At 41.3% G+C, this 27,971-nt stretch overlaps 1 protein-coding gene across 2 annotated transcripts; it reads right to left on the bottom strand.

The window, feature by feature from the left end:
• On the bottom strand, positions 1-27,765 carry LOC111958221 (lysosome membrane protein 2). Of its 2 annotated transcripts, XM_023979426.2 has the most exons (13): positions 26,677-27,764; positions 19,998-20,155; positions 19,492-19,639; positions 18,313-18,507; positions 16,956-17,047; positions 16,490-16,609; positions 16,018-16,196; positions 14,684-14,802; positions 10,548-10,621; positions 10,373-10,424; positions 10,001-10,153; positions 9,107-9,154; positions 1-6,204 (listed from the first exon to the last, which is right to left on the bottom strand). In XM_023979426.2, the coding sequence occupies exons 1-13, from the start codon at positions 26,797-26,799 to the stop codon at positions 6,067-6,069; spliced, it is 1,599 nt and encodes a 532-aa protein (XP_023835194.1). In that variant the 5' UTR covers positions 26,800-27,764; the 3' UTR covers positions 1-6,066. The 2 variants fall into 2 exon arrangements, with proteins under 2 accessions (XP_023835194.1, XP_023835195.1); XM_023979427.2 differs by lacking the exon at positions 9,107-9,154 and having other exon boundaries at positions 26,677-27,765.
• Positions 27,766-27,971: the final 206 nt, after the last annotated feature.

Raw genomic sequence — 27,971 nt, 5'->3', positions numbered from 1 at the left:
TTTTTTAAAGATGTGAATACTGAGCTCTTTACTAGTAACCACCAGAAGGCGCACATACACTACTTGTTGTTCACGCAGATATATCCAATCAGACAGAAGACAGTTTCAGTACTCTATTACTTCCTTTCCTTAATTATTACTGATAGGCCACATCTCTTTCACCTGTCATGTTCATTCAGATCAGCCGTCAGGAAGGAAAGGGAACCATAAGACTTGAGATACAACCATGGGTAGAAGTGCACAATTTGCCCTACACTCCTCCTGCATGAGCCTTTCGTGATGAATCAATATTGTTTTATTGCTTGCATGTATGTGATTTCTGAAGAGAGAAAAAAAAATGTTATTTGATGTTCATTGAATGCCTACATTTGAATTACTAAACTGAACAGGAATAAAAGGACCTTAGAACACTAAAAAAAAGTTAAGCTTACATCCAGGCATTGCCGACAGTGCCCAAACATGCCTGAAATTCAGCATGGTGGCATGTCCATTTTCACAACAACTATGGTAGAGGATATGGAGGTGGAAAACCATGCCATAAGTGTCCATTTTCAATGTCTGTGGGAAGAATAGGATGGCCTATAGGAATTCTGAGCCCGAGGTCATGTTAGAAGAGGGACAAACAGCATTATTCTATGCCGGAAGCAAGGCAAGGTTTTTTATGTTTTGAAACTACTGTGTTCCTTTGGCTGGCCAATAAGGTGTCCGCCTACTACAGAGGTAACACACATGGCACATCCTGCACTCCGACCCTCTTCTCAGTAACAACACCCCAGAATTCTGTTCACTTTCTCTAAATTCCATGGTTTTCCAGAAATCCTGGTTGAAGGATATCAGACTTCCTGCTTATTTCCTCCCGATTCCGGGAATCTATTAACTGGGATTTCTGGAAAACCTGAAATTGGTGGAAAAGCTAGAGGAGTTTTACAACCCAAGCTAGAGGTGTTACTAAGGAGGAAAACATTACTATTTTGATAAGTTAACACTATAGTTTGTGACCATTTCTTATAGTTAGGAGAGCTTTGTGCAGCTTATCCTAAATCCTCAATAACTGAAAGCAGAGATTCTAAACATACTATGTGAGGGCACTAATAAATACCATGAGCAGAAAAAAGTTATGTTAAACTACTACAGTCGTGGCCAAAAGTTGAGATTGACACAAATATACATTTTCAAAGTCTGCTGCCTCAGTTTGTATCATGGCAATTTGCATATACTCCAGACCAGAATGTTATGAAGAGTGATCAGATGAATTGCAATTAATTGCAAAGTTCCTCTTTGCCATGCAGATGAACTGAATCCTCCAAAAACATTTCCACTGCATTTCAGCCCTGCCACAAAAAGACCAGCTGACATCATGTCAGTGATTCTCTCGTTAACACAGGTGTGAGTTTTGACGAGGACAAGGCTGGAGATCACTCTGTCATGCTGATTGAGTTAGAATAACAGACAGTAAAGCATCGTGAGACCATTCATATGTGGGGTTGCTTCTCAGCCAAGGGAGTGGGCTCACTCACAATTTTGCCTAAGAGCACAGACATGAATAAAGAAATGGTACCAACACATCCTCCGAGACCAACTTCTCCCAACCATCCAGGAACAGTTTGGTGACGAACAATGCCTTTTCCAGCATGATGGAGCACCCTACCATAAGGAAAAAGTGATAACTAAGTGGAACGGGGAACAAAACATCGATATTTTGGGTCCATGGCCAGGAAACTCCCCAGACCTTAATCCCATTGAGAACTTGTGGTCAATCCTTAAGAGGCGGATGGACAACCAAAACCCCACAAATTCTGACCAACTCCAAGCATTGATTATGCAAGAATGGGCTGCCATCAGTCAGGATGTGGCCCAGAAGTTAATTGACAGCATGCCAGGGCGGATTGCAGAGGTCTTGAAAAAGGGTCAACACTGTAAATATTGACTCTTTGCATCAACTTCATGTAATTGTCAATAAAAGCCTTTGACACTTATGAAATGCTTGTAATTATACTTCAGTATTCCATAGTAACATCTGAAGACACTGAAGCAGCAAACTTTGTGGAAATTAATATTTGTGTCATTCTCAAAACTTTTGGCCATGACTGTACAGTCTTAATTAAAAGTAAAAACAGTATTTAATGGTAATGTTGGTATTGTGTTAAAAGCAAAACACAGCCATCAACTGTATTCTTTGCTACTTTATTTTTTTGGCAAATACACTAAAAATGTTTACAAAAGCATTGTATAAACATTTGTGCAGTGTAAATTATCAAAACTAAAACTAATGTATATTACATGTGAAATCGTTTTTCACCCAACATGAGACGATTGTCATTTTCAGCAGCAAAAAAATATTTAACTCAGAAGTAACATTAAAATGTCTGTTAGATGGTGAGACCTTTAGAAACGTACACAAAATGAAATGTGAAAAAAATACAGTTGCTACACTGCTTAACTAAATTGGTTACTTGAAAGCAAATTAAGGAAATAAAGGATGGTATGGCATTACCGTTATTTTTCCATGAAGGAGGGCTTCATTCATCTATGGGTTAGATTGCTTGTACACGACACTTGTACCCATCCAGGCACTAAGGCAATCTGCTTGTACACAGCCAGGCACTAAGGCAATCTCCCTCCACATGCATACACATTATCAGCCTTCCAATTAAATCACTCCCGTTTGACAAAAACAGTACATTGGCTGTACAAAAATGTCTACATAAGCTTATCATCCCACACACACGACCATCTAGGAATTCTCTCTAAGAACATTTCTCTCTAAGAACACAACTGAAATGTGCTCGATGTCCCCCAGTTGAATATTACTAAACAGAAAAAAAATAAAGGAAATGAAACGGGACCACAAAAAAAACATACAAATTCAGAAAAACAAAGACAACATTGAACATATGGATACATAAATTGTGTCAGCTTAAAAAAACATTTAATAAAATGTATTTTTTACATAACATAATATTGTTGTGTCAATACATAAAACGTATTTTTTTCTCCCGCACATTAGAGCGGCATTTGTGCATAACAAGCAATACATATCGCCCCAGTCTCTTGATATTAACAATAGTTATGGAATTCTAAAAACCTTTTTTTTTTTTTTTGTCTTGTTGGGAAAAGACAACTCAAACACTGTTGTAAATACACTGCAATTGGATCCTGGCACTGTTTAAGATGGCTTGCATCTGAAATGGCACCCTATTCCCTAAACCGTGCACTGCTTTTGACCGGAGCCCTTTGGGCCCTGGTCTAAAATAGTGCACTGTTGAAAAGGTATATGGTGCAATTACTATTAGGTAGGCGGTGGCACAACCGTTATCTCGGAGGAGAGTAGACACAAGCTAGAACAGATCCATGTAGGGTCTCTTTGGTCACGCACAGAGGAGCGAATGGACATGAATGATTGGGTACAAAGGTGAATGGGACTAGTCAGTCAGACAGTGTCTCAGGTGTGTGTGTGCGCGCATGCACACTGTTAAGCATACAACACACACATGGCTCTGGTTTGAGGTCTTATATGTTCAAGTCAAAAAAGGATAGTATGATATACTGTGATGATACAGCCATACTTGCACAATGCAATAATTGCCTGCAAGTACAGTAGGTTTCAAACTGAAAAGGCCTATTGTGAATTGGTTCTTGATATATAAAATCAGGACCAGTTTATCATAGTACATCCCCAAAGCCATGTCTGACAGACGTTCTTACTGGCACAACCAAACAAACTAATACTTCATAATACTAAACAAACTAATACTCTCCTTCATTTGTTTACTAGAGTATCCATCTAGACCTCCAGAAATAGTTTCCCGTTTTAACAACCCAAGCCATCATCACCCACAGAAACATTCTCAATATTGACAATTCTTCGGCCACTTAAGGTCTGCCACAATGACAACTGAGATCAAGTCCTCATCAGTTAACCGAAGTGGGGTTAAAAAACATGATAATTGATGTTACAATTTTGCTATCTATAGTTATCTGCTAATTCCAGTAAATGACAGCAAGCTTTGGGCATTGTATCCTATGCTCAAACATTCTTAAACATTGAAGGAGTTCACAGACCAGACTTAACAATTCAGAAGAGTTGATACCAGTTTCTGTTGGAACAACCCTAAACAGAATATGAGCATGGATGGTTTCTCCAGAGAAAAATACAAGCCCATGGGTTATGGTAATTAATTGCAGGAATAATAGATAAAGAAAAAATAAATTCTATCTACCGAAAAGCAAGTAACAAAGGCAAAGTGTCCATCTAGAATTACACCTCAGGAACCAATGAAAAACAACCCTGGGTCAAACCACTGAAATACACCGAAGGACCATTGCCTTTTACATAACCCCAAAAAATACAGGGCAAGTTTTCTTTTTTTGGAAAGTGCAGGAATCACATTTTGAAGTTGACAGTATTATGGACTTAGTATATTTTTTCCAGAAGCGACTGCCAAAAGCCTTGACATGACACAGAGACCAACGACAGCAACAAAAAACACAACACATCAAAACATACTGTAAGACAAATAGTGATTCAAGTGTCATGTTTGTCTGAATACCTGAAGCTCCTTGGCTAGCCAGTTAACTCTGTTCGACATAACATGCACAGCAGAAGCAGTGCCTGACTGTTAATTCTAGAATTTAAAAATGTTTTCTTTACAGGGCACCCATCGTCTTCAAATCAAATCGTATACAAGCCCATTTGGCGCATAATACAACAAATATTGTATTACAGTGAAACGCCTACTTACGAGCCCTTTCCCAACAACGCAGTGTTAAAAAACAAAATGGTAAATATAATACGTATAATATGCTTCTAGCAGGGTACAGTCTATGTGAAGACCTGTTACCTTAGGAGGACTGTATTAGCAATCCAAATTGTGCTTATTCTAAGTATCAGTGCAGACACACAATGTGGGTCGACACTGTTGTTAAAATGAAAAAGTGTTTTAGGCACACCTTTGACTACTTGCTGGATTAGGTCAGAGGTAGCCTATAATTTCCCCATTACGTATGTACAACTAAGATATCCAGCTTTTTACCGTATCCACATGAAGAATCAACACACTGAACAATTGTAAGGCAGAAAGTAGGTTCAAGTCTCCCTTGTAATGTAGGTTTTTCTTCCATTTGGAATATTAGATGAAGGTTTATGGTATATCTACTTCGGCTATAGGTACAATCCCCTAACACCACATAATGGGAAAAGCAGCTATCCACTAATGCCTTATCTTCTGAGGACTTTGCCATGTCTTCAAAATGTTTCAAAAAATTCCAATATGTAAACAACAAAAAAATGCAAAATCTCTCAGTTGTCATACTACACAGTGCCTGCATCAAGAAAAAGTAACCCATAGTCATCAAAACAGGACACTACAGTGTAAGACATGCACACACAGTCACAAATTCTGATGACAACTTGGGTATGTGAACTGACTGATTTATCTCAGGAAAATGCTCAACATAATATGAATAGTTTGGCTCAGTCCAAAAGGACATGGTAAGTAAGTACAGTTTTGTTAGCAAACCCACATTCTGAGTCGCTGAAAACTCAGTTACAGGGATGGAGGGAATACTACTAGTCATACTATTTAACTTAAGGAGCAAAGGTTTTAAACTGTTGGCTTGTTTTGGAGGTAACCTCACAAACACCATTACAAAGAAATGTTAAAGGACCTTCTGGTCTTCATTGTTCAGGTAAATACTACAGTCAGTCAGTGCTCTTTGAGCCCTGTTGGAAGGCTGATAGTGGTTGCTCAGTGGTTGTTAATCATTGACTAATATTCTACTTCAAAGTGCAGAAAATACTCACAAAACCTATTGTCCTGGCTGAGATAACTAGTGTTTTCGTCATGAACCCAGCGGTGAGCTCGACAGAAAAAAGACAAGTGACATTAGTAGTAGACCGGAGATGTTGTTTTGCACTATGGCAGGAAGAAAGGCCATGCTCAGCAGGAGAGTAGGACAGTCCCCAAAAGTGAAAACCCCTGTCCGCACTGCAAAACCCTGCCTTGGTTATAATACCACGCCCAGGCTGCTCCGCCTGCCCCTCCCCTCCGCACACTGCAGCCTCCATCAACACTTCTGAGCCTCCACAGGAGACATGGCGATGTAGGAGCCGTTCCTCATTGGCTGGTTGGTGTGGTTGTTTTCTGATGGTTCAACCTCTGGTTTGTCGCTGACTTGAGTGTAGGCAGTTTCGTCTTTTGCCGTCTGAAGAGGGAAAAACATTTTGTAAAGGTCAAAAGAATCCCATCATGAAAACAACAACCAGTTATATACTTATAACTAAATTGGAAATATTGTACACATGAAAATTAAATGTTTAATGCAATGTTATAGAATAAACTAATTGTGGCTATATAATGAATTAATGTCACTGTACAAAACCACCAAACCCAAAATACTTTTCAACTTAAAGAACAAATATAATATGAAGCAGGAATGAGATGGATGTACACTGAACCAAAATATAAATGCAACATGTAAAGTGTTGGTCCCATGTTTCATGAGCTGAAATAAAATATCCCAGAAATGTTCCATACGCACAAAAAGCTTACTTCTCTCAAATGTTGTGCTCAAATTTGTTTACAACCCTGTTAGTGAGCATTTCTCCTTTGCCAAGATAATCCATCCACCTGACAGGTGTGGCATATCAAGAAGCTGATTAAACAGCATCATCATTACACAGGTGCAGCTTGTGCTGGGGACAATAAAAGGCAGCTCTAAAATGTGCAGTTTTGTCATGCTACACAATGCCACAGATGTCTGAAGTTTTGAGGGAGCGTGCAATTGGTATGCTGACTGCAGGAATGTCCACCAGAGCTGTTGCCAGAGAAATGAATGTACATTTTTCTATCATAAACCGCCTCCGTCATTTCAGAGAATTTGGCAGTATGTCCAACCAGCCTCACAACCGCAGACCACGTGTATGACGTTGTGTGGGTGAGCGGTTTGCTGATGTCAACGTTGTGAACAGAGTGGCCCATAGTGGGGTTATGGTACAGGCAAGCATAAGCTATGGACAACGAACACAACTGCATGTAATCGATGGCAATTTGAATGCACAGCGATACCATGATGAGATCCTGAGGCCCATTGTGGTGCCATTCAGCCGCCTCAATCACCTCATGTTTCAGCATGATAATGCACGGCCCCATGTCGCAAGGATCTGTACACAATTCCTGGAAACTAAAACGGTCACAGTCCTTCCATGGCCACCATACATGTCAACTTGGCACAGCCATTGAAGAGGAGTGGGACAACATTCCACAGGCCTCAATTAACAGCCTGAGCAACTCTATGCGAAGAAGATGTGTCGCGCTGCATGAAACAAAATGGTGGTCATACCAGACACTGACTGGTTTTCTGATCCACGCCCCTAACTTTTATTATTTTTTAAGTACTCTGATCAACAGATGCATCTGTATTCCCAATCATGTGAAATCCATATTAGGGACTTATGAATTTATTTCAATTGACTGATTTCCTTATATGAACTGTAACTCTTTGAAATTAAAAGTAGAAAGTAAAATTTTTGAAATTGTTAAATGTTACATTTATATTTTTGTTCAGTGTATGCATATATACTTAGCAAAAATATAAATGCAAAAAAACAAAACATTTCTGGGATCTTTTTTTCAGCTCATGAAAAATGGGACCAACACTTTACATGTTGCGTTTATATTTTTGTTCAGTACATACACATAAATATATACACACAAGTATGTGGACACCGCCTCAAATTTGTGGATTCAGCTAAGTCAGCCACACCCGTTGCTGACAGGTGTATAAAATTGAGCACACCGCCATGCAAACCTCCATAGGCAAACATTAGCACTAGAATGGGCTAACTGAAGAGCTCAGTGACTTTCAATGTCATAGGATGCCACCTTTCCAACAAGTCAGTTCGTCAAATTTCTGCCCTGGTAGAGCTGCCCCGGTCAACTGTAAGTGTTGTTATTGTGAAGTGGAAACGTAGCGCGCAAGAATCGTCTGTCCTCGGTTGCAACACTCACTACAGAGTTTCAAACTGCCTCTGGAAGCAACGTCAGCACAATAACTGTTAGTCGGGAGCTTCATGAAATTAGTTTCCATGGCCGAGCAGCCGCACACAAGCCTAAGACCACCATGAGCAATGCCAAGCGTCGGCTGGAGAGGTGTAAAGCTCGCCGCCATTGGACTCTGGAGCAGAGGAAACACGTTCTCTGGAGTGATAATTCACGCTTCACCATCTGGCAGTCCAACGGACGAATCTGGGTTCGGCAGATGCCAGGAAAACACTAGCTGCCCCATTGCATAGTGCCAACTGTAAAGTTTGATGGAGGAGGAATAATGGTCTGGGGCTGTTTTTCAGGTTTCGGGCTAGGCCCCTTAGTTCCAGTGAAGGGAAATCTTGATGCTACAATGACATTCTAGACAATTCTGTGCTTCCAACTTTGTGGTAACAGTTTGGGGAAGGCCCTTTCTTGTTTCAGCATGACATTGCCACCGTGAACAAAGCGAGGTCCATACAGAAATGGTTTGTCGAGATCGGTGTGGAATAACTTGACTGGCCTGCACAGAGCCCTGACATCAACCCCATCGGACACCTTTGGGATAAATTGGAATGCCGACTGCGAGCCAGGCCTAATCGCCCAACATCAGTACCCAACCTCACTAATGTGTTTGTGGCTGATTGGAAGCAAGTCCCCGCAGAAATTTTCCAACATCTAGTGGAAAGCCTTCCCAGAGGCTGTTATAGCAGCACCTCAACTCCATTGAACACCTTTGGGATGAATTGGAACGCCGACTGTGAGCCAGGCCTAATCACCCAACATCAGTGCCCGACCTCACTAATGCTCTTGTGGCTGAATGGAAGCAAGTGTCCACAGCAATGCTCCAACATCTAGTGGAAAGACCTCCCAGAAGAATGGACGCTGTTTTATGGCAGCAAAGGGGGGGACCAACTCCATATTAATGCCCATGATTTTGTAATGAGATGTTTGACGAGCAGGTGTCCACATACTTTGGCCGTGTATATATAATCCCTAAAGATAATTGAAAATTATAAGCAACAAGTAAGAATTGCTAACAGCTCAAAGAAAATAGCAAACGAAGCAAAATGAAGACTTACAGTAAAAGAATGAAAAGCTTCAGTAAAATCAATACGTTTTACTTCATTCTAAAACAGAAAGGAAAAAAAGGGGGGGGGGGGGTACAGAAATGCTTTATCATAATACGTTAACTATACAGTTCTTTACAATAGCTGTATTTGATAAAACAGGCTTTATCTGAACACTTTAAAATACCAATTCTCTGTCTGTGATGTGAACTCCTACTTTGTTTCTCAACATGAACATGCCGGCAGGCCTATATCTGTTTTGTTGAACCATGTGGGGAAGATACTAAGCTAACTCTTATCTAACTGAGTCATGACTGATAGGTGGGGAATGGGGTCATGCACAAGGGGTCAGAACGACTGACCAAGACAAACACAGATAAGTGTTGAAAGTACACTGGCTAACCTACAGGATTACTAGAGTTCAGTGCCTGTACGTCACTGTAGACTGTCATCATTGTGACTGTCTGCCAACGAGGAATTGCTCAATTCAGATATATACTTCCTGTTCTGACCTCAGTGGTTTCAATTGTTAGAAAGGCCAGCCGGAATAACATTTCATACAGACATTACAGGAGGTAGGACATGATGACCATGTGAGTTTTATCATGCAAGTAGTTGGAGGTTACCCTCAGTCACCAGACCAGTGATGTTAATATAGAAGTATAAATGGTCTATAAACAGATAAACATTGAACACAGTCAAAGCTAACATAAAACCTTTGTTGTGACATTGCACCACTATAGACTAATAACCACTTATGAAATCCTTCACCACAACTGACATTGTGAGTGAAGTGCCCAATTGTAAATTAAATGAACAATTTACACTATATTTCAGAGAAGCTAATGAATATTCTTGTTTGGGGTGTCCTTGGGCGTAAGTGCAGGGGTAGAGGGGAGGTCTTACCTTCTTCTGGCGAGACCTGCAGACCAGGAGGACGAAGACTACGAGCAGGATGGCGCCCATGCCCACAATGAGCAGAGGGAAGTTGGACACCAGGGTCACGATGAGCAGCAGGGTCCTCATCTGGGTAGCAGAGTCATCATCGATAGTGGCCGTCTGGGGGAGGTCACTAAGGTTATCAACCCCTCTTTACTATTTCATTAACTGGTGTTATTTAACTGTAAACCAGTTATTAACTAGTCTTAATAATATACCAGTAATAAAGGATTTTCTCTGGCAAAATTTAGAAACTTAATTTGACATTTCTAGGCTGTACGTGAGGCTGACTGAATTTCACAAAATAATGGAGAGAGGGAGGGAGGAGATATGTCTTACCTCATTGACAAACATGATAGGGAAAATTGTAAAGTTTAGATGTTTGGTTTTGCTGAGGAAGAGAAAATGTAATGAGGACTCAAGGTTCAACAATGGGCCTTCTCATCCTTCATACGAATTGAGTTTGAAAAGATCAGGCTTCAAAGTGTGTAAAACTGTTCTGGTCTTTACTTACGGAAAGCCTGGAACTCTGTTCAAAATTATATTGAGCTGGGCTCTCTTGCAGGCACGGATGGGGACCCCAGTGGTCTAGAAATACAAAATAAAATAAAATATTCTTTAAAATGCAGTTACATCTTGTCCTTTCCGATACGGAGACAGCTAATTTTAATAATCCACTGGTACTTCATAAAACACACAAATACAAAATGTCACAAAGCTATTAAATACGGTCTATTTATAATCAGATTGAGACTATGTAAACAGTATACACTCAGTGGCCAGTTTATTAGGTACACCACCCCGTTCATGAAAATGGTTCGCTCCTACACAGTGAGTCATATGGCCGTGGTTTGCTATATAAAGCAGGCAAACAGGCATTCAGTTACTGTTTCGATTGAACGTTAGAATGGGCAAAACGAGTAACCTAAGCGACTTTGAGCGTGGTATGATCGCCAGTGCCAGGTGCGCCAATTCCAGTATCTCAGAAACGGACGGCCTCTGGGGATTTTCACACACGACCGTGTCTTGGGTTTACCGAGAATGGTGGAACAAGCAAAACACATCCAGTCAGCAGCAGTCCTGTGGGCGAAAACTAGAGGTCGACCGATTATGATTTTTCAACACCGATACCGATTATTGGAGGACCAAAAAAAGCCGATACCGATTAATCGGACGATTTTTAAATTTTTATTTGTAATAATGACAATTACAACAACACTGAATGAACACTTATTTTAACTTAATATAATACATCAATAAAATCAATTTAGCCTCAAATAAATAATGAAACATGTTCAATTTGGTTTAAATAATGCAAAAACAAAGTGTTGGAGAAGAAAGTGCAATATGTGTCATGTAAGAAAGCTAACGTTTAAGTTCCTTGCTCAGAACATGAGAACATATGAAAGCTGGTGGTTCGGGTAAGAAGTTTTAGGTTATAGTTATTATAGGAATTATAGGACTATTTCTCTCTATACCATTTGTATTTCATTAACCTTTGACTATTGGATGTTCTTATAGGCACTTTAGTATTGCCAGTGTAACAGTATAGCTTCCGTCCCTCTCCTCGCTCCTACCTGGGCTCAAACCAGGAACACAACGACAACAGCCACCCTCGAAGGAGCATTACCCATCGCTCCACAAAAGCCGCAGCCCTTGCAGAGCAAGGGGAACAACTACTCCAAGTCTCAGAGCGAGTGACGTTTGAAACGCTATTAGCGCGCACCCCGCTACCTAGCTAGCCATTTCACATCGGTTACACCAGCCTCATCTCGGGAGTTGATAGGCTTGAAGTCATAAACAGCAGAGCTGCTGGCAAAACGCACGAAAGTGCTGTTCGAATGAATGCTTACGAGCCTGCTGGTGCCTACTATCGCTCAGTCAGACTGATCTATCAAATCATAGACTTAATTATAACATAATAACACACAGAAATATGAGCCTTAGGTCATTAATATGGTCGAATCCGGAAACTATCATCTCGAAAACAAGACGTTTATTCTTTCAGTGAAGTACGGAACCGTTCCGTATTTTATCTAACGGGTGGCATCCATAAGTCTAAATATTCCTGTTACATTGCACAACCTTCAATGTTATGTCATAATTACGTAAAATTCTGGCAAATTAGGCAGCCCAAGCAGGTAAAAAAATATATACTTCTGTGTATTAATTTTAAGAAAGGCTTGATGTTTATGGTTAGGTACACATTGGAGCAACGATACGCACCGCATCGATTATATGCCACGCAGGACACGCTAGATAAACTAGTAATATCATCAACCATGTGTAGTTAACTAGTGATTATGATTGATTGTTTTTTATAAGATAAGTTTAATGCTAGCTAGCAACTTACCTTGGCTTACTGCATTCGCGTAACAGGCAGGCTCCTCGTGGAGTGCAATGTAATCAGGTGGTTAGAGCGTTGGACTAGTTAACTGTAAGGTTGCAAGATTGAATCCCCCGAGCTGACAAGGTAAAAGTCTTGTTCTGCCCGACACCAAATCGGTGTCCAAAAATACCGATTTCCGATTGTTATGAAAACGGCCCTAATTAAAATCGGCCATTCCGATTAACGGCGACCTCTAGCAAAAACAGCTTGTTGATGAGCGAGGTCGAAGGAGAATGGCAAGAATCGTGTAAACTAACAGCCGGTCAAACAGGAACACAAATCACAGTTCCTGTTGTGTCATGTTGATGGCAGAGTCAGATTTGGCGTAAGCTGCGTGCGTCCATGCCCCATCCTGCCTAGTGTCAACGGTACAGGCTGCTGGAGTTGGTGTGGGAGTGTTTTCCTGGCACATGTTCGGTCCCTTGATACCAATTGAGCAAAGTTGGAACGCCACAGTGCATCTGAACATTGTTGCTGACCAGGTCATCCCTTCATGGCTAAAGAGGGGTCCGACCTGATACTAGATGGTGCACCTAATAAACTGGCCACCGAGTTCAGGGCCATAACAAATCCCACATATTGGCCTTATGACATACATATACATACATACAGTGGGGAGAACAAGTATTTGATACACTGCCGATTTTGCAGGTTTTCCTACTTACAAAGCATGTAGAGGTCTGTCATTTTTATCATAGGTACACTTCAACTGTGAGAGACGGAATCTAAAACAAAAATCCAGAAAATCACATTGTATGATTTTTAAGTATTAATTTGCATTTTATTGCATGACATAAGTATTTGATCACCTACCAACCAGTAAGAATTCCGGCCTCACAGACCTGTTAGTTTTCTTTAAGAAGCCCTCCTGTTCTCCCACTTACCTGTATTAACTGCACCTGTTTGAACTCGTTACCTGTATAAAAGACACCTGTCCACACACTCAATCAAACAGATTCCAACCTCTCCACAATGGCCAAGACCAGAGAGCTGTGTAAGACATCAGGGATAAAATTGTAGACCTGCACAAGGCTGGGATGGGCTACAGGACAATAGGCAAGCAGCTTGGTGAGAAGGAAACAACTGTTGGCGCAATTATTAGAAAATGGAAGAAGTTCAAGATGACGGTCAATCACCCTCGGTCTGGGGCTCCATGCAAGATTTCACCTCGTGGGGCATCAATGATCATGAGGAAGGTGAGGGATCAGCCCAGAACTACACGGCAGGACCTGGTCAATGACCTGAAGAAGCTGGGACCACAGTCTCAAAGAAAACCATTAGTAACACACTACGCCGTCATGGATTAAAATCCTGCAGCGCACGCAAGGTCCCCCTGCTTAAGCCAGCGCATGTCCAGGCCTGTCTGAAGTTTGCCAATGACCATCTGGATGATCCAGAAGGAATGGGAGAAGGTCATGTGGTCTGATGAGACAAAAATAGAGCTTTTGGTCTAACTCCACTCGCCGTGTTTGGAGGAAGAAGAAGTATGAGTACAACCCCAAGAACACCGTCCCAACCGTGAAGCATGGAGGTGGAAACATCATTCTTTGGGGATGCTTTTCTGCAAAGGGGACAGGACGACTGCACCGTATTGAGGAGGATGGATGGGCCATGTATCGCGAGATCTTGGCCAACAACCTCCTTCCTCAGTAAGGCATTGAAGATGGGTCGTGGCTGGGTCTTCCAGCATGACAACGACACGAAGCACACAGCCATGGCAACTAAGGAGTGGCTCCGTAAGAAGCATCTCAAGGTCCTGGAGTGGCCTAGCCAGTTCCAGACCTGAACCCAATAGAAAATCTTTGGAGGGAGCTGAAAGTCCGTATTGCCAGCGACAGCCCCGAAACCTGAAGGATCTGGAGAAGATCTGTAGGGAGGAGTGGGCCAAAATCCCTGCTGCAGTGTGTGCAAACCTAGTCAAGAACTACAGGAAACGTATGATCTCTGTAATTGCAAACAAAAGGTTTCTGTACCAAATATAAGTTCTGCTTTTCTGATGTACAAATACTTATGTCATGCAATAAAATGCAAATTAATTACTTAAAAATCATACAATGTGATTTTCTGATTTTTGTTTTAGATTCCGTCTCTCATAGTTGAAGTGTACCTATTATAAAAAAATTACAGACCTCTACATGCTTTGTAAGTAGGAAAACCTGCAAAATCGGCAGTGTATCAAATACTTGTTCTCCCCACTGTACATACATACGTACGTACACATACATACATGCATACATGTTAGATAAAATGTTTGTTCATACCGGATTAAGATCAAGGTAAGTCTCATGCTCCTCCTTGTTGGGGCTCAGTCCTTCAACAGCATTAATGTACATGGCATCGGCCTGATAGAAGTGAGGAAATGACACCACGATAGGGGCACCTATGGACAAGAGGAAGGAGATGGGGGTGAAACATGATTTAAAGGCCCAGTGCAGTCAAACATTTTCTGTGTTTTATATACATCTCCACTCTGAGGTTGGAATAATACTATGAAATTGTGAAAATTATGATAATGCCCTTTAGTGTAAGAGCTGTTTGAAAAGAGCACCTGAAATTTCAGCCTGTTTTTGTTGGATGGAGTTGCCTGGTGATATCACCAGGTGCTAAATTTGTTAACAGACCAATAAGAAAGAGAGTTCCAAACCTCTCTACCAATAACAGCACTTCTTTCCTTCTCCCCACTCAGACCACTACCAGACGGTCCTAGCAAAATTCTTGCTTGAGAAATTGCTCTTTGCCAAGAAGCTATGCGTTTCTTTTTTACCATTTTAATTTAAAACAAATCACAGTTAGGTACTTAATTGTTACCCAGAAATGATTTGATATTGAGAAATGGCTGCATTGGACCTTAAAGAGACAAAAATAAAACACAAGCAACCAATATGATCAACTAACCTATATCCTTATCCTGGACTGCCATCAGGGAGGATTAAGCAAAACAAAGACAAATGTTTGAATATTGATGGTCTAAAAAAAGGAAATATCATGGACAGATGTGAGAGATTTCTAATGTGTGCTATCTGGTATTATAACCCACGCACAGAGACAGCGGAACAGATAGCAAAAATGTGTGTAGAGTTCCTCCTTGCCATTGGAAAGGCAGCCCATACCGGACAGCCATAACAGCATCCAGACTGTTGGAACTTTCTCTGCTGCACCACACCGTGAATAAGCATGTTTCTTAACACACATACAGTACAGGACTTAAAAATACATCTATTCCCCCCACGAGAATTAATGGTTACAGTAGTGCATTTATATGCCATGCGTTTGTACATGGATTGTTTTACAAGAGGAAACCATTTAGAGATAAGCCTTATCCTAGCCCTCAAGTCCACAGCTATGCAGGCAATTCAAGTGTTTTATAGCCCTCATCCAGAGTTAATCATTCACCATCTACACCATTGTAAAATCTGGATAGTCAAACATGGGAATTTCTGATGTTTACTGCAGCTGGAAGCGCAGCTAGAGCTGGACTGACTAGGGTTATCTAAACAATAGGTTATGTTGTTAGTCAAATCAAACAGTGGGGAAGTGGGGCGCATGCTTTGTTATGCAAACCAGGGTTGCAACAGGGTGACGAACCGTCACGTACCTTCTCGGCAAACACTGACTTTAAGCACCCCGGTGCCAAGGCAGTCCCCAGCTGGCACACAGAAGCCGGCGTTGGTAGGGTTCTCCTTAGGACTCTGCAGGACATCACGTGGAGGGGCGAAGCGGTAGGCTGGGATGCCCTTCACTTCCACGTCCTCAACATAACCCAGATGGATAGACCTAGAACACAGGGAGAAGTGGGAATAAGGATATGGGGACACGACGTGTAGTAGGACTTTCCCATATCGAAATTATGGCAGGATTTTGAAACTCTTCATTCAGTTCTACATGTCATTTCCAGAGAAGAGTGTGAGGTCGCGGTTTATCAGTCTGATAGGGATAAGAGTCTGTTGTTTTCCAAGAATTCCTGGCTGTCACCTAAACCACTGCCCCGCTTTGTACTTGCTACTTTGACTGTAAACAAATCAGAGACTACCGATAATACAAGATTTGGAGATATGACTGTGACGTACCTGCAGAGGTCAGCAGCGAAGATGTACAGCAGCTCTTTCCTAGACAACAGAGGGTGGAACACACTGCCGTCCGTGCCGTTTATCATGTTGCTCTGGTTAGAGGACCACCACGACATTTCACTGTTGATAGGGGAAAGGTAGGGGAAATGTCAGACATCAAGAGGACACATTCGTCTACATAAGGTTATTCTAACACAACGGAACCAAATATTGATTCCATTTAAACTGCCTGGAAGCCATTAAACATAACATTTTGCAATCTGCTCTGTCATGACAGGGAGCAACTGGGAATAACCTTGGACTTTGAATACTCGAATTGGACAGATACCAAGTCATCCCCGTTCAATGAGTAAACCCAATGGCCGGGGCAAGGACCAAAAAGCAAAATGATGACATGAGAAACTTTCTTGTTATCCTTTAATCACAACAACATGACGGTAGAAAAACAGAGGAAACGGGTCCCTACGTCAGCCCGTTCCATGTGTCTATTCTGCCATATTCCATGTAGTCCCGTTCGCCAGTCAGGAACACAAACTCTCCTTCGTCAGTTCCATTTTTCTGGGAGGACAGAGAGAGCAACAATAGTTCAGTGAGAGTGTCATATCAAAACAAATACATCCAACAAACAGGGGAACAGCGGACAGGTACAGAATTAGAAACAGACAAACAAGCTTTAATAAGCAGAGTTAAATTTAGAACATCTTCCTTTATTGACGTTAAGTGAATTGGGAAGTCATTTCTGTGTTTAAAGTGGCTGGTTGTCGTTGTTGGAAATGTACTGACGGGGAATATTGTGCTCTAGAGGCTCAAATAAAAATGCCACTGTATTACTGTAGCCTGCCTATCCAGTTCAGTTTTCTCTTTCTCATAATACAGTTTTATAGGGAGTAGGTTTGGGCGATATACCGTTTATACTGTATACTGGGGTATTTCTAAATATGCTTTTCAATACCATTTTAAAAAACGGGGGCGGGGGGGTTGCTGCGGGGTTGTGTGCTACGCCACTGCTTATAACTAGAATTATAACTATAAGAAATCTAAGATGTGTCAAATAAAATATATCCAGCTCAGGGCTCCAGTTTTGCATTTGGTTTGCTAACTTGCTAGCTAAGTGGCTAGATGTCAAGATCAAGCTTCTTGGTTACAGCAGAGGCATTCAATCCCGTCCTGGATCAAGATCCCCATTGCCTAAATTGTTTTGTGTGCACTTCCAGTAATACCCCGGTATGGTACAGAAACGATGACAGTATGAAAATATGGATAGCGCCCAACCCTAATGGGCAACATTAAGACTCCGTAAGAGTGCCAAACGAACAATAAAAAGTCCCTTCCAGATAAACGCTTTGACAGTTGAGATTTGAAAGTTTAGGTACAGGTAAAATTCTACCCACTGTCTACTTCTTTCTGGGATTTTCCAAATAATGCACTGAACTTGTTTATTAAATCAGACTGTTTGCTTTTTATTGCGTGAGGCAGAATAGCAGACACAAGTCTCCAAAGCAGACATGAGTCTCCCAGAAAAAGAGGAACTAAGCAAGCTTCCTCAGCATATTGTCATTTTCACTCTCATCATGTGATGACATCACAATGCCTCATCCCCGTCTCTCAATCCCTACCAACCTCCGCCTGGTCCGATGACTAAAGGTTTTAATCGAGCAATGTCACAACTTCTATTAAAATCACAATTTCAAGACCGGCCATTAGCTAAGGCTATAACTTCAGTGAATGACTATTAACAAGGACCAGCTCTGAAGTGTAATCTGAGTGAGCATATGGCTTATTACAGTATTTCAAGGTTTTTACTGAATACAAACAGTGCTTACCTTCCACATCAGTCCAAACATCTCGTCCACCTCTGGCTTCATGGCGTGGATTTTGGAGAGCAGGGGGTCCTTGAAGCCCCATAGCACCTCGTGAACGGTGCGGGTCATGAAGATTTCCACACCGATGGAGTTCATCCACATGGAGACGAAGGTGCGCAGCAGGAAAGAGTAGGAGTTCAGCTCGTTCATCACCGCCTGTCCAGGGAGAGGGGAGGAAACAGAGAGCGAGAGGGGGTTAGAGGTCATAGGCACTATGCAACACAATCATCAGCAACATTTCTAAGTCCATAGCTTTTGTTGCCATCTGGTCTGGTCCTTGTCATTGGAAATTGCATTAAGTCCACAAAAGTGTCTGTGATAAAGTAACAAGCTTATAGGAACAAGTCACCAAGATGTCATAATACGGCGTTTAGCAAAATGCTTGGAAAGCCTACTGGAATGATTCAGTAAAGCAGGGTTATCAAACATATTTCATGGAGGGCCGAGTGTCTGCTGGTTTTTGTTTTTTCCTTTAAATTAAGCCCTACACATCCTGGTGAGGGGAGTTCCTTTCTAATTAGTGACCTTAATTAACCAATTAATTACAGGGGAGGAGAGAAAACCCGCAAGCACTCCGCCCTCAGTGGAATGAGTTTGATACTTCTGCAGTAAAGGAATGTCAGTACATTGTTATATTGAAACTCTTGAAAGGTTAAAGTTGACCAAAACAGAACAGCTGTGGAATGATTCCCACCCTCATGTTTCTATGTATTCTTAGAAAGGCGCTGCACCATAGTTTATAATAATGATTAGGTGGGTGCTTACATTTGTCCTATTTCACATACGTACAAGTGTGAATTATACACGTGTGAATTGAAAATGTGTTTTTTGCATATCCCACTCCCTCCTTGAAGACCCTCTCGGAGAGTGGGGTCACGGCCAGGGATCAGCCATTATTGAATGCGTCCCCGGAGCCTTGCTCAATGGCACAACGGCAGATTTGTTTTACCAAGTTGGCTTGGGATTCGAACCAGCGACCTTTCAGTTACTGACCCAATGCTCCTAACCGCTAGTTCATCTGCAGCCCAACACACTGTATTGCGGATATCCCATGTCAGCTAAGATAAAGTGCATATGTGAAGACTACAAGTATGTAGAGGTAACAAGCAGAGACCGAGAGACACACACACACTAACTCACCACAGCTGGGATGTTGACTGTCCTCAGAATGTCGACCTCTGGATCACCCCGGGACTTCTCTGGGACGAAGACAAAGGTTTTGGGGTTCAGGGCATACACCTTGGTTCCGTTTTCGAGGAAAGTTACATTTTCCCTGGGTCTGTATTCCCTGTTATGGAAAGGTGTGGGTAGAAATGTTGTCATTCCAAACAAATATCTCCCCCCCCATGTCAAAAAAGTCCATGAGCAGGATCAGGAGCATGGACTAACATTCAGTCCATATGACTTTCCCAAGACCTGCATCACCAGCTTCCCATGATCAAACAAACAGATCCTAAAACAAATACATAGTGGCCCGAATCTTAACTTGAGATATACACACGAAACACAAATATTATCAAAAACCTTTCATTGGCATCGATATAGGAGTTCCACTGAAGTCTGAATTACGAGTGTTGATCTCAAGCCCTTTGTGAACTGAGGCCATCTCATTTGAAAGGAGAGCAGTTAGTGTGTTGTCAACCTACCTGTAAGTGTAAGGTCCAATCTGGGTGACAGCTGCCTTGCCCCCTGCTAAGAACACTTCAGGGTTGGTCACGTTGAAGAAGTAATACTCCATGTAGACTGGAGGAGGCGGGTTCTTCCACGACTCAAATACTCGGCTCGCCTCAGTCAAGGTCAATTCCTACAAAAAAAAGAGAGCGAAATACAGTTAATGATGGAGGACAGACCAAAACAACAATGATATCTCCAAGCATAATTTGTTTACGGTAGTACATTCCGGAGGGATAGAAAGCTATTTAGCCTAAAAGGCTATTTAAAACCATTTCATTCATTTCTAAACTAAGGATATTTCAAGCAATTACATTTTTGATTGCGGCAGCATCATCCACCAACAATCCTTTTCAGGTTATGCCAGGAGAGAGCACACACTGCAATTAATGTAGTGTACACTCTATGCCAGCACACCAAAACAGGGTACGGGGGAAAGGTCCTTCACAGCTGAATAACTGTCAGTACAAGCAGAAAACCTGAGTGAAAACTGCCCAGGGGGAGTCTCTGTCGACTTCAGCAGGAGGAGAAAGATATTTGCATTTTGCTCAGGACAATCTTCAAAAAGCCTAAATTAACACCAACCATAGTGGCAGCATGACAGTTTGAATAAACAATATGGACTAGCATCACTGTCCTATTAGTCATCATCTGAATACAGGAAAGTGGTTAAAGTTAGCCATCATGCCTGGACTAGAAAAGACAGTAGCTTCAATAAGGTAATTCAACTGTAATTAAAACTGACGCAGTGACATTCAACACTTTGAATGAATGAAGCGTGTTGAAACATGGTTGTCAAATCTAAAGAGCAAATTACTGTTAAGCCGTCTGTTGATCCATAAAATACTGGTAAGTACTCGACGCCAATAGGGCCTACCGTATATGAGAAATCGGTATTACTAACTTCAAGTGAGAAATGTCTCACTTCCCCCGTCCTTTACGTAAGGGGTTCCTGATTGCTTTCTCTGTCCTCTGAGTAAAGCGAGGATGTACTTGAGAAAGGCCTTTACCATTCACACAGCTCACTCAGCTGAAGTCTCAGAGAAGCTCAGCGAAGCTCGGTGATTGAAAGAGGATGTTTATTTTAAGGTGCGGCCCAACAGGGGTGCACAAACTCTTGTTTCCTGTCAAGACTTTAGTGCAACCAACAATGGAGGTGCATACTCCCTATGGAGTCTTAAATGATAGGACAGTATTTTGGCTCATACACACACATTCTGAGAGAAACACTCTATACAACTGGGCCAAAGGTCAGAACTCCCTAGCTAGAGCATTGAACTGGGGGGCTTACTCCTCAGGGGCAAAACAGAAGCCTATTGCGTCACTTAGATTCCAGTCAGTTTTAAAACGTGATCATAACTTCGAGCGCGCATATTGCGGCAGTGAAATAGGCTAGTTTCCAGCACAAGTCATGTAAACAGGGTTCTAATAAAATGTTAGGAGCACAACGAGGGATGCACGATATATCGGTGAACATATCGGAATCGGCTGATATTAGCTAAAAATGCCAACATTGGTATCGGCCCGACGTCTAGTTTAACGCCGATGTTAAAAACCGATGTCAAAGCAACCGTGCATTCCTATATAACGTAGGTATGACGTAATGACGCCGCGTAAAATGTTGCGCTACACGTGCAACACAGCATTCTTAACCGAGCCCACAATGTCTGCTGTGTGGATCATCCAATCGAGCAATCATTTGAAAGAGTAAGAAAATTTCAGCGAGACAACTCAAAGGCGAAATCCATTAATGCCAAGATAATGGAATTCATTGCCCTTGACAATCAACCGTTCTCTGTCGTGGGTGATGTTGGCTTTTGTCGACTGGTCACGCACCGGTACACACTACCAAGTGCGCTATTTTTCAGCTGTTGCCCTGTTTCCCAGAAGTGATGCTTGAGATTTAAACAAACGAGTTCAATCTTGGTTTCATCAGACCAGAGAATCTTGTTTCTCGTGGTCTGAGAGTCCTTTGGGTGCCTTTTGGCAAACTCCAAGCGGGCGGTCATGTGCCTTTTACTGAGGAGTGGTTTCCCGCATGGCCACTGTACCATATATGCCTGATTGGTGGTGTGCTGCGGAGCTGGTTGTCCTTCCGGAAGGTTCTCCCATTTCCACAGAGGAACTCTGGACCATCGGGTTCTTGGTCACCTCCCTGACCAAGGCTCTTCTCCCCCCGATTGCTCAGTTTGGCCGGGCGGCCAGCTCTAGGAAGTCTCGGTGGTTCCAATCTTCTTCCATTTAAGAATGATGGAGGCCACTGTGTTCTGGTGACCTTCAATGCTGGAGAATTTTTTTGGTACCCTTCCCCAGATCTGTGCCTCGACACAATCCTGTCTCGGAGCTCTACGGACAATTCCTTCGAACTCATGGCTTGGTTTTTCCTCTGACATGCACTGTCAACTGTGGGACCTTATATAGACAGGTGTGTGCCTTTCTAAATCATGTCCAATCAATTGAATTTACCACAGGTGGACTCCAATGAAGTTGTATAAACATCTCAAAGATGATCCATGCAAACAGGTTGCACCCAAGCTCAATTTCAAATCTCATAGCGAAGAGTCTGAATACATACGTAAATAAGTTTTTGCAAAAAAATCTTAAAATCGGTTTTCGCTTAGTCATTGTGGGGTATTGTGTGTAGACTGATGAGGGGAAAAAACGATTTAACCCATTTTAGAATAAGGCTGTAACGTAACAAAATGTGTAAAAGGTCAAGGAGTCTGAATACTTCATGAATGCACTGCATATTTGGTCTATATAAATTAGCTACTTTTTAAGCAAACGCTGTGCTCTAGAAACTAATATTTAACCCTGTAATGACATTTGTTTATTATAAAAAGCTAAAATGTTGATACAAAAACAGGTCATTGAAATTAAAGTCATTTGTGGAATATCATGTTTCTACACTGTGTAAAAGAGCACCCTATTGAGATGCATTACATTGACAATTCTACACTTTGACGTTAAGAGGGTAAAGTTAGTGACGACATGAGCTCAGTCATTCATTCATTGGTATTGTCATTAATCTTCTAAAGAAACTATCACTTTTGCTTTCTTTCTGTGCCCCCAAATGTCCAGATATACTGGTAAAGTAACCAGGTTGTTAGCTACAAAAGCTAGCCAATGAGGTAACATTACTGAACAAGGTGTAAACAAATGCCCGTGAGTGGTTTTGAAGATCCCTTTTGAGGTCTAGGGAAGACAATTTAAAAAAACATATTTTGGAGGGTATTGTTTCCCTTTAAATTTCAATTGCACACGTCAAGAGACTGGTGTTTGGCTGGCAGTGTTTCTGTACTGCATGCGCAATAGCAGAGTTTGCAAAACAAAAGACGACCCGATTGATACAAATATTTATGATATCATATCATTCAAAAAGGTAAGCCTACTTTGAAATTAACATTTCATTTGTTATGTTTTATGAGAAAGCCTTTAGAAATGACTGTTTCAGCATTGCTGACTGGCTACACAAAGTGGTTGACAGAGACATTCCCATGCCATTATGTCATCAGAAAGTTACAAGAAATACAAAATCACTAATGCATTCTTTAAAATCTAGGCTTTTGACTGAACAAATCTGCACTCACGTTTTTTTTTCCTCTAGGGCTCTCGGAAGCAACTACACAGTGAAGCTTATCATTACAAAAATTATTATCTGGGGTATTTTTTCCCTGGTCGCACCGGTACTCACAAAATAAAACATCTGGGAGCATATGCAACCAACACGGTCGCACTTTAGAGCCTTGAATGTGAATCAACTCAAATTAAATAATCAATGCTGTACAGCAAATTATGAATGCTATAGAGTCAAATATCGCTTCGCATTAAAGAAAAAAATATGAGTTATTTTGGAACAAGCAACAAAAAGCCTATTTGATACTTTGAAGACATTTCCTTTTATTTTACAAGATCATTTGAGTCACCTGAATGGTGTGCATTTAAAAGTAAAGCCAAAGTATGCTAGCTATTCCAATGCTGTGTGTTGTACTGAATGCGTTTAAAGCCAAACACTGTTTGCATACAGGATATGAGAGAGTGAGGGAAACACCAACACGTGATTCAGAGTCATCAGCATTGTTCTACCAATTTTCCAAATTTCGCAATCAGTGAAGTTTGTTCTGTTTTCTACATTAACTTGAATACCTTTCAAACAGATACAAATCAAGAGACAGTTTCTGTGTATACAACATTTGAACTAAAACCAAGGTCTAGATTAGAAGATTTCCTGTGTTTACCAACCTTGAAAAAGGAAGGCCACCTAAAGGCTTCCACAGACATGTCTACATAATTTATCTCTTAGAAATGCTTAAAACCTTGATCTCACAAGCAAGCAGGGACAGAGGGTTGTGGTTTATCAATCTTATCATAAATCAAACTCACTATGTGCATGTAGCTGGTGGGTGGGTCACATGATGAGTGGTAAGGACATGAAAGCATAACAACTGTTAGGGTCACTCAAAAATAAATGAATAAACTTATGCCAAAATATACTGTGGTTTGATAACTGTTCAAGATAATAAGAAATTACATTCAGTGCCATAATTTTCGCTGGTTTTCCCATCTATGAATTATGAAAGAAACCTGTTTTGAATTAAAGTAAACAGGTTTGTCCCCCATTAATTTGTTGTGAAGGTTTTTTACTCTACCCTCCAAAATATAGTTTGAGGAGGGTAGAGGGTTTCTTCCTGGAAGAGCAGTCCTCTAGACCTAGATCAGGCCAGGGCTGAAACAAAAAGCTTACAGATGACTGCTGTCTGACCAAAAAATATCCTGCCTCCAGGCCAAAGGAGTCCGTCAGATTCCTTACATGAATGTAACACTCCTCTCATCCACGCCCTTTCACCAGAAGTCCTCTAGGTAGGATACTGGAAAGTTGTTCTAAAAGTGCACCATGACATGAAACATCAGATCAGTTTTAGAAGTGGTACAGTTGCGGATGGACATAACTTCTTTATTTATCATGTATCTTTTCAGTCACCGGCAATGTCCACATAAGATTCGGCACTTTATTGAACGTAAAGCGACCGGTAGGCTGATATTTGTTAATTTTTTGTCTGTTTCATTTCATGATGTTATGTATTCTAGGTCTAGGATGACACTACCATATCCAAAATAAACCCAGACGCGAATTTAACAGCAGCAATTAAACTGTGGCAGGGAACCTTGGGCTGTTTGTGTCTGCATACTCTCACTGTCAGTTTGACATTTCTGCTGAGGTTCGCAGCTTCAGGAAAAGAAATTGAACCTGTTCAGATCTCTAGGACACTTTTGGGGGGGATTCTTTTATAGTGTGGTATTCAACCTTGTCAGCAAAGACGGGGAAGAATGAAATGCAAAGTATTCCAAAAGGGAGCTGTACTCCGATCCTTCACGATCTCTCTCCCTTCCCCCCACCCATGCGCACGCACACACCTGCCTACCCTCCTCTGACGAGATTCCTACCCTACTACAACCCCTGACTGATAAACCCAATAAACCACTTGGAAAGCTCATATAACTTTAAATCCCAAATCAATTATATTGTGAGACACACGTAAATAAGATGAATACACTGCAGTTGAAGGTGCAGCAGTTCTAATTAAAATAATCTGTATCGTGTATAATAACTTGACTGAGTATGATTATTTAAAATTATTTATATTGGGTTTATTGTACTGATGGAATAAAGCAGGTTGCTTGCTCTGAGAGCACCCATCCATGGTGATGGTTTTACCACCACGCACTGTGACATGAGCATATCCCGCATTGTAAATCTGCCAGAGATTCCATCCATAGGCTACTACAATACACTGAGTTAACATGCAGAGCTGTTCAAGAGGTTAGAATCAATGTTACGGATGTATGAATGATACAATGTTGCGGTCCTACCACAAAAAAACATCACTGGTTGGTGGTAAAAAAAAATGCAGCACAAATTGGCGACCTTGGAATGCATGGTATGTTGCACTGACCCATGTTGGGTGGGCAAATGACTGGAGATGCGGATTGAGTGAACTCAATGCTGTAGCTAGCTAGCAAACATCACATTTAAAGCTCCAGCCTGGTCTCAGACTAGACGTAACATAGTAAACCGGGACACTGAAATTAGTATGCTGTGTTACATTTGGTATGGTTACATAAAACAGAAGGTATAACGTCAATGTCTAGCAACCCAAAGGTTGCGTGTTCGCATCTTATCACGAACAACTTTGCTACTACTTACTACCTACTTTGCAACTACTTGGCATGGGAGCTAACCCATCCCCTAACCCTTTAACCTAACTCCTAAACCCTAGCCTAGTTAACCACCTTGCCACCTAGCTAACATTAGTACAACAAATTAGAATTTGTAACATGCACATTTTTGCAAATTCGCAACATGTACGAATTGCAATCTAACATATTGTACGAATTGCAATCCGTAACATATTATACAAATTGTAATTCATAACATATCACACGAAATAATGTTAGTAAACCTGCATTTATGGGAGTCTATGTTACGTCTACTCCTGGGTCCAGGTTGAAAACTAGTAACGACAAGGGATGGGAAATGTGACTCACCGTCTGCTGTTCCGTGCAAAGACAACAGACGTTAACAAGTTAAAGCCACCAGACAACAACAAAAAACTATAAAATGCTTGTTTGAAGTGGGAAAAAGTTAAAACTCACCTTTTTAAGCCGATTGTAAATCATTGTTTGGAAGACTTGAGCCACGACCAATGCGATGCCCACTATCAGTAGATGGGCGCAGAGAATCCCAGTAGCGTAAATTGCACATGATCTCCGAGTCATGATGCTGGCCAGCTATCAAACTAGCTAATTTGGCAAATTTAAAATTACTTATAACACTAACGATAATACTGACTGTAGGTTCTGATCTTTATTTTGACTTTCTTTCCTCAAAGATAGCTGCTACTTCTTACTTTGCCTCATACTCACTACAGACAACACTTGAAACGAATATAAAATGTCTCGTTGATATGTAGCTATCTACTCGCAAACTGTCTTCGATAATAAGAAATACTGGTACTTAGTGCTGTCAAAAAATACTGTTATTCTGCCCATACAGTCGGTGCCTAACGGAAATCGACTGTGTTGTTCTGAGGCAGCGGGAGAAATAGCAGCTCGCAGTGCAGAGGACGGGCGGAAGACCTCCACTCCCTCCTTAGCAGATTCAAATTAACTCGAACAAGGCGTCGTTTTGGTCTCTGGTGGGTGTGTTAAAATCAATGACTGTATATGATGTTAAAATGTAGCGTGCTTTCCGTGTGGCTGAGGTCAGGGTTTTACTTTAACGCACCATAATAAGACGGCACAAACTAAAACACGTTCGATGTTTGCCGTTGATTTTCTCTACATAGTTAGCTAATGATTTGTATTTGGATACGTTCAACCAAGCAACGATTTGAAAGTAAACTTAAGTTTCTGACAATTTTATACCAATTCACTTTCATATGAAACTGCAAGTAACATTATGAAGTAGTGAGGTTAACAACGTGAATGTGCTGAATGGAGCTTGTGAATGAATTGGCATCGCATGCTCATTCACATATCACCCCAGGATTGCTGCTAGCTAACTTTATAAACTGAGTGAGTGTAACCTAGGCCTACTACTGCCACTGCTTAGCAGGGTGGCATATACTATTGCGAAACTATAAAACATTTAAAAAAACAGTGCTTCTGAATTGAGGAGTTAGCTAAATGAATGTATACATGATACTGCCTTCATACATGTTTAGGAGTAACCGACTGTTACTTCTCAAAATGAAATTCCGCTATATCACCTCATCATGTCTCTTTAAATAACTACAACATGAACATGAATAATGTCTTGTTCGGAGAACCAACGATAGTTGACGTGAACCGTTAGTTCACTGAGCAGTACATCTTATTGGCTAACAGCCTCCCGGACCACCATCCTAAGACCACCCCCAGTGGATTATGATTGGACAGACGAGGTTGAG

The sequence above is a fragment of the Salvelinus sp. IW2-2015 genome, linkage group LG33 (genome assembly GCF_002910315.2).
Source record: "Salvelinus sp. IW2-2015 linkage group LG33, ASM291031v2, whole genome shotgun sequence".
Classification (NCBI taxonomy): Eukaryota; Metazoa; Chordata; class Actinopteri; order Salmoniformes; family Salmonidae; genus Salvelinus; species Salvelinus sp. IW2-2015.
Note: the sequence above shows the minus strand (reverse complement) of the source record. Positions and strands in the feature narration are given on the sequence as shown.

Excerpts from the sequence above, each read along its gene's own strand:
- LOC111958221 (XM_023979426.2), bottom strand. The coding sequence starts at position 26,799 with ATGACTCGGAGATCATGTGCAATTTACGCTACTGGGATTCTCTGCGCC. Across the intron at positions 19,640-19,997 it reads ATTGGACCTTACACTTACAG|GGAATACAGACCCAGGGAAA; the intron begins GTAGGTTGACAA and ends TTTCCATAACAG. Across the intron at positions 16,197-16,489 it reads TTCGCTGCTGACCTCTGCAG|GTCTATCCATCTGGGTTATG; the intron begins GTACGTCACAGT and ends CCTGTGTTCTAG.